The 7,712-nt window shown below is 48.5% G+C and overlaps 1 protein-coding gene across 2 annotated transcripts in view; it reads left to right on the top strand.

The window, feature by feature from the left end:
* SFSWAP (splicing factor, suppressor of white-apricot family) overlaps window positions 1–7,712 on the top strand; it is a 92,570-nt gene that overhangs the window by 39,178 nt on the left and 45,680 nt on the right. For both annotated transcript variants that reach the window (XM_011961120.1, XM_011961110.1), the window contains exons 8-10: window positions 5,155–5,395; window positions 6,398–6,529; window positions 7,399–7,492. In XM_011961120.1, coding sequence (XP_011816510.1) covers window positions 5,155–5,395; window positions 6,398–6,529; window positions 7,399–7,492 — 467 coding nt within the window. The remainder of the gene's footprint in view (window positions 1–5,154; window positions 5,396–6,397; window positions 6,530–7,398; window positions 7,493–7,712) is intronic.

Genomic DNA, 7,712 nt, shown 5'->3' with positions numbered 1-7,712 from the left:
CAGCTCACTGCAAGCTCCGCCTCCCAGGTTTACGCCATTCTCCTGCCTCAGCCTCCCGAGTAGCTGGGACTACAGGTGCCCACCACCTCGCCTGGCTAGTTTTTTGTATTTTTTAGTAGAGACGGGGTTTCACCACGTTAGCCAGGATGGTCTCCATCTCCTGACCTCGTGATCCGCCCATCTCGGCCTCCCAAAGTGCTGGGATGACAGGCTTGAGCCACCGCACCCGGCCCTGTTTTCATTCTTAATACACACATTGTTTATCCTCCCTGACTTAGTTCTTCCAGAAAGGTGGTTGCTCACCAGTCTCCTCCTCTCTAAGAACCTTCTCAGCACAGGAGTTCTGTTCTGTCTGTTGAATTTACACGAGATTAAGATCATGCAGAGATACCAGGAAACTGGCTCTGGTTTTTGCAAGAAGCCAGTTGAATAGAGGGGCCTTGGGAGATAATTAGGCAGATTTCTCTGACCTGTGTTAAGTAGCGCTGCTCGTTTCAAAGGAGGCAGCACTGGGGAAGAAGGACTTACAAATGTGCTTCTGGCTTTTAAGCAGCTTGGTTCTCGTCATACAGCTACACTTGCCTTTAGGGACTGTGTAGGTACCTGTTGGAATTCTTTCTTGGATTTATTTGGAGTAGGCTTTCGTAGTACTCATAGTGTTTATTAGAGTAACATTACATCAGCATTTAACTTACTTTAAAACCTAGTCCTCTTTTGGGAAATTCAATATAAAATCCCGAGAACAGCAACAAACCTAACAAGATATATGTGGTCCCAGCTTACTGAGGGTTCACCTTGATGATGGGGCAAATGCAATTTGCATTCAGTAGAGCATCAGTAAATTACTTGAGATGCTAAAAGCTTTATTATAAAATAGGCTTCGTGTTAGATGATTTCATCCAGCCATCAGCTACTGTAGGTGCCCTGAGCACATTTAAGGCAGGTGAGGCTGTGCCGTGATGTTTGGCAGGTTAGAGCTGGATCCAGTGTAACCTGTTTTCCATTTCACGGTGTTGTCAGTGTATGGTGAGGTTGTTGGGAAGTAGCCTCACGATAAGCCCAGGAGATTCCCTGCGTGTCGTGGCAGCCTGAGGACAGCAGGAGCCCCTTGGCACGCTGTGCCCGCCCCCGTTTATGACTAGTGGTGGCACAGTTATTGTGAAACTGATGTGACTTTTGCCAGCCCAGACTTCAGTTTGTAGACTACAGCCCAGCTTGTAGATTCTAATTCTGTTCTCACCCTATTCTAGTCCAGAAATTCTTAAAGTTTAGTGTTCATGAGAATTGCTGTATACAACATACAAGGGGCTGTGTACAAAATCCCTATGTCCTGTAGTTGCTAGTCAGTTGAAAGGGCTTCAGTCCAGTTGAAGGGTTCTGTGAGCACTGTGTGGGGCATGTGTCGAGCAGCCTAATGGTCACTGCGGGATATTTTAGCACTGAGGCATTTTAGAAGCAGCCCAGGCTGTGCCACCAGCTGGCATGAACTCACTCCTTAAACACTTACTGAGGGCCTGCTCGTGCCAGGAGCTGTACGAGCTGCTGAGATTTTGTGGTCACTATTTGGAGATGTGGAGTCCTTGGGGCCATAGCTGCACCCCAGTCCTGGTGGCGCAGGAGTCGCCTTAGGGCATTGTGCATGGGGTCCCACGTGAGGTCCCACGTGAGCTCAGAGCAAAGGCCCCCTGAGTCTGCCAAGGAGGCAGAGGCTTCCCAAAAGAGGTGGCACTGGAGATAAGCTGAAAAGGGGCCTCTCGTGGCAGGCAGAGACCCTGTGAGGCCGTGCCAAGGACAGAGACCTGGGGACCAGAAACCAGGGCAAGGGGCGGGCTGGGCAAGCGGCAGAAGCCCTTCAGGAGACTGGCCCTGGGCTGCTCCAGATGCCTTGTGCCCGTCCTGCCTCCCACCAGGGCCACAGCATCTGGGGAAGGATGGATCTGATGTCCTCCCTCAGATCTTCACATCCCTGACACCCTACGAAATGGGAATCTGGGAGAGGCAACCAAAGAGCAGTGTAGCAGAATTCATGAACCCCTGCGGCGCTGGTTCCCGGGCCGCCTCGGAGCATGGCAGTGCCACAGGACACGCCCCGCGTTCCACCGTCTGCCAACAGATGAGTGTTTTCATCTCATTGAACGGCACATACTTTATTTCTCTTGGAGTCCTTTTGAGAAACAGGACGATTTTCAAATTTGATTAAAACCTTGGAGAGAATCACAGGAAAGAGGTCACAGCAGCAATGGCTAGTAGCGGCCCGGCTCACAGAGGCTGCGCGTATCTCGGCTTCACAGCTCTGCTTCGTGAGAATCTGGGTCTGGGTCAAGAGTGTGCCCAGAGCATGGTCAGCCTGGGTGGTTTTTGCGTGGAGCCTCTGAAGCAAGTTGTGGACCCAGGCTGGGATGTCCCTGGAGGTGTTTTCAGATTTGGGGATTTGTTTCATTTTTACACCTAGAGACAGCCTTTTTTTCTTTCTGTGAGCTCAGCTCAAGGCTTCACTCTATCACCCAGGCTGGAGCGTAGTGGTGCCATCACACCTCACTGCAGCCCCGAACTCGGGCTCCAGCCATTCTCCTGCCACAGCATCCCAAGTAGCTGGGACGATAGGTGTGTACCATGCCCAGCTAGTTTATTTTATTTTTTGGAGTTGGGGTCTGACGATACTGCCCAGGCCTGAAGCATCCTCCCACCTCAGCCTCCCAAAGTGCCAGGATTATAAATGTGAACCACTGCACCCAGCCTAAATTTTTCATTATATTTTAGCCAACGGTTTTGACGTTTGTAGTGGATGAGTCTCTGAGTAGTCTGCCATTTTGCCAGCACTGCAATTTTTTTTAACACTTCGTTTTTATTTAACAAGATGGAATGCTCAGGAAGGTCATATAGTCTAACAGTCTGCGGGTTCTTTCAAAGAAATGGTGCTTAGCTTTGAAAATAACTTCTTCGTCTCTGTTGTGTTCCAGGGCGATTGCACTTTACACAGGTACATAAAAAATGCAGGTATCAGGTTGGAGTTGCATAATATGTACTACTAATTGAAATAACTATAAACTGTTTTGTTTTGTTTGTTTTTATGAATTCAGATCCCTTCCTTTGTGGCCCCAGTTTAAAACATATTTGGGCTTCTTTTTAGGGATGAGACTGACTGTCCAGGGCAGAACATGGGGTTTCCGTCCTTCCTGCTGAGGTGGGAGGCTTGAGACCTAACAGTAGCCAGTCAGTAGTGGGGTCAGTTCCGCCCAGCCCTCCCCAGAGCCAAGCACACAGTGGACTGCGCTGTCTCCCCTCGAGTGCTGGCTTCACCCTGGCCCATACATAGTAGCCTGATGGCTCCAGCAGGGAGTGGATAGAAGCAGCAGCTCCCCTCTTCCAGGGACGACATTGTCTCTTACAGAAGCACGTGCTTATATTTGGATTCCTGATTTTGATAGGAAAGCCTGTGTTGGACTATCAGGTCAGTTCGTCGGTCCAGCACATACTCTGTGCTCAGTGCAGAGGCTACAGGAGCCTCAGAGATGGTGCCTGCCCTGCTGTCAGCCTCCTCCCATTGACTTCCAAGGGTTTCATCCCTGCCCCCAGCCTTTTCTCAGAGATGGTACTCAGATATTTCTGTGTAGACAATAACGTGGAGTACATTGAGCCCACTTATCTTGTTTTGAAAATTTGGAGTATTGCTGTTTCTGTGTCCTGGTGGTTGGTATGTAACATGGAGCTAGAGAGCGACGGTTTAGGAGTTCATCATGTATAATTAATTTAAATAAGTCATTAGCAGCTGGAGAATATGCCTACAGTACGTAGGAATTATGCTGCCTTGCCAATCTAAGACAGAAAGGTCAAGAGAGTCTAAATTGTACTTCTGAAATGTTTCTCTGCATAGCATACATTACTGGAAACCATGGTTAAGCTTTCACTGTTTTTCAGTGTTATCGTTTTAAGGTGAATTAATTGAAAATGAAGATAAAAGTTCTTAATTAGAAAAATATTTTTACCATCTCCTAATAAAGAGGAAATTAAATCTGTGTGTAGTCAGAACTACTTGCTTATTTACAACAGGACTGGAAATTAAATTTCATAAGTAATCATTGAATCTTGTGTGATTCATGGTTCTGAACATTTAGCCCCAAAAAGGATAAATGTACAGGATTTTTCATTGTTAAGACAGCGTGCCATTGCCCTACAGATACCTGCATGTGTGCACAGAATAGGTGGGAAGATGGCGTACATCACTGTCTGCAATGGAGAGGTCCAGACACAGCCTCAGTGAGCCTGGGAACTTTTATTTACTGAATAAATTCCCGCACAGCATGTGTTGCTGGGGCTGGGGGCTGACGCCGGGGTTGCCAGGAGCACCTGCCTTACCGAGGGGTAGTTTCCGGATTAACGTGTGAACGGAGGGAGCAGTGTGCCTGGAGAATGAAAGCTGATGTCAGCGCAGGGAGCTGCCACAGGCATTTCCTCACATGTGCATATAGGAGCTTCGGTGGCCTTGGTGGCCATGTGAACAAAGGGGTGACTGGTTGCCGCTAGAGAGGAGACTGTTCCCAACCTGCACATTTTGAAGTTAAGGAGAACATTAATTTGTCTAGGGCCGGGTACGGTGGCTCAAGCCTGTAATCCCAGCACTTTGGGAGGCCGAGACGGGCGGATCACGAGGTCAGGAGTTCAAGACCATCCTGGCTAACACGGTGAAACCCCGTCTCTACTAAAAATACAAAAACTAGCCAGGCGAGGTGGCGGGCGCCTGTAGTCCCAGCTACTCCGGAGGCTGAGGCAGGAGAATGGCGTAAACCCGGGAGGCGGAGCTTGCAGTGAGCTGAGATCCGGCCACTGCACTCCAGTCCGGGCGACAGAGCGAGACTCCGCCTCAAAAAAAAAAAAAAATTTGTCTAGAGAATATTCACATCTGGTGGCTTTGAATGTCCTCATGCCGTTCACTTTCCATCTGTCTTTGGATGTGTGTTGTGGCTTTGCCTGGTTCTTTTAAATTGCGTATTGCACAGACATTTTGTATCAGAAAAATCTAGAAAACGGCATGGTTGGAAGTGAGCAGAAGCAAGGCTGCATCTTGCCGGGGGACGGGCTCTTGTGACTGTGTTGTGGACTCACGGACCCGTCTGTCGCTGGCCACGCTCACTCCCGGGCAATGTGTCTCCACAGCGACCGTGGCAGCCATGTATTACAGCTACTACATGCTACCGGATGGCACTTACTGCCTGGCGCCGCCCCCTCCTGGAATCGACGTGGCCACTTACTACAGCACCCTTCCTGCTGGTGTGACCGTGTCTAACTCCCCTGGAGTGACGACCACTGCCCCACCGCCTCCCGGGACCACACCACCGCCGCCCCCAACCACAGCCGAGACAAGCAGCGGGGCCACCTCCACAACCACCACCACAAGGTAGGCACAGCATCCACCGGCGCCTGCTGTGTGGGTCACTTAGCACTGCAGTCACTGGAGCCGTCTGTGTCTCCATGGGGGGCTTGTAATCTGGATCACATACAGGGGCCCCCATTATCTGAGTAGTTATTATTCCAAATCCCCAAGTTACAAAGTTGACAGGAAAACAGAAATGGTCGTAGCACAAACTTTTTAGCGTTGAAGTTAAACCTCTTACAAAGTTGAGTTCATTTCATGTCGCACGCTGATCCCAGATCTCCAGCATCTGTTCTTGCGCTTTGTGTCAGAGTCTCAGTTGAGCTGTGCTAGGCAAAATCAGTATGCAGTGAAACTGCAGTTGTTTGCAAAACATGCAGGTTCGTAAAGTTGAGGAAGGTGATGTTGGGGTGCTTCATGAGTCTTTCCCAAGCTGTTGGCCATTGCAGGGGCCTGGCAGCTACTTTAGTTAACCTGTGAAGCCGTCGGCAGAGCCCTAGCTTCTCCAACAGCGAGGGCCCCCCGTGTTCGTGGGACGAGTAGGAGACAGGCGCTTTACCGGAGGGCCTGGAATGCCCCACCTTGAAAGGAGGCTCTTGGGAAATGTAATGAAACATGGGAGTTTCTGTAAAAACGACTCTTTCTGGTCATGCTGAGCAGGTCAAACAGGAAATGAAGGAAGCTGAATCACACTTGCTGACTTTTTTTTAAATATAACAGCAACAACAAAAAAAACTTACTCTTGGTTATTTCTAAGAATTAGCTTGTGATTGGGGAGAAATGTTAATTAGTAGGAAAAATGCACCTTTTATCACTAAAATCCCCATTTTCACTCTTGACAATAATCCTGTCTAGTTGACTTTAGTTTCCGTCGTATGCATCACCTTCAACAAGAGCCTCCCCTATACACTGTTTGTAACTCACGTGTCTCTCTGGACATCTGAGGCGGTGAGGACCTCCGAGCAGCCAGGACTGAGCTTGGCGAGCCCCTGAGGCCCAGGGCCCTCACAGACTCTTCTCCCACAGTGCACTTGCCCCCGTGGCCGCCATCATCCCCCCGCCCCCCGACGTCCAGCCTGTGATTGACAAGCTAGCTGAGTACGTCGCCAGGAATGGCCTGAAGTTCGAGACCAGTGTTCGTGCCAAGAATGATCAAAGGTCAGAAGAAGAATTTTATATGTTAGGTATATGGCATTTGGGGATTTCGTTTAGCCTTTTTTAAAAAATGTAGGTACAGAATGAATTTTTTTTTTTATGTATTTTTAATCCTTTTCTTGGCTCAAATGTCTTTTTTGAGATGGAGTCTCGCTGTGTCACCCAGGCTGGAGTGCAGTGGCGTGATCTCGGCTCACTGCAACCTTTACCTCCTGGGCCTAAACAATTCTCGTGTCTCAGCCTCCCGAGTAGCTGGGACTACAGACGCGCACCACCACGCCTAGCTAATTTTTGTATTTTAGTAGAGACGGGGTTTCACTGTGTTGGCCAGGCTGGTCTCAAACTCCTGACCTCAAGTGATCCACTTGCCTCGGCCTCCCGAAGTGCTAGGATTACAGGCATGAGCCACCACACCCAACCAATGTCTTTAGATAAATACCTTTTTTAATTGGCTTGTTAAATTGCTTAGACTTGGGGTGGTGTTTTTAAATTATGTTACCTGTTTTTTGTTTGTCTCATTTTTTAAGTAAGAATTTTGAAGCTACCTAAAATAAAAACCTTTAATTCATGGTTTTCAAGAATCTGCCTTAAAAATCTAGACACAAACCCTTCTTTTTAAAAACCAAGTAATGTCCCATGCCTCAGTGCTAGTAAAGCCTAAAAATATGTTGTCAGTTTGCAGTGTGACCTGTGTAACCCTGGGCAAGCGATTTCGACCCCTTGTGTGCCGTCTCCCTCGTCTATGAGTGGCTGTAATAGTAACCACCTTGTGGGGTTGTGGAGATCAGTAAAGAGCTAGGAGAACAGGGCCTGTTGTTACTTCAGTGTGCTTATCTTGGTAAATGACCCATTTTCTTTCTCTTTCTGCTCAGATTTGAATTCCTGCAGCCATGGCACCAGTATAATGCCTATTATGAGTTTAAGAAGCAGTTCTTCCTCCAGAAAGAAGGGGGCGATAGCACGCAGGTACGTGTCTGAACACAGGGAGGCTGTGAAGCTGTTACAAGTGGCTCTGCCTTCTGGATCAGAAGTCACTTTCTGTTTATTCTCCTACAGGTGAAAGGGCTAGGTGATTCTTCACCTTTCTTTAATGTATGTCTGGCATACTCCATCTTTCATGTCCCCCTAAGCTCTGGAACTTGATCTGTTGAAAGCGTCTGCCCACATTCACAGTATTGATGATTGT

This window comes from Colobus angolensis, unplaced genomic scaffold, assembly GCF_000951035.1.
Source record: "Colobus angolensis palliatus isolate OR3802 unplaced genomic scaffold, Cang.pa_1.0 Scaffold115, whole genome shotgun sequence".
Lineage (NCBI taxonomy): Eukaryota > Metazoa > Chordata > Mammalia > Primates > Cercopithecidae > Colobus > Colobus angolensis.
The sequence above is the reverse complement of the archived record's forward strand: the minus strand, read 5'-3'. Positions and strand labels throughout refer to the sequence as shown.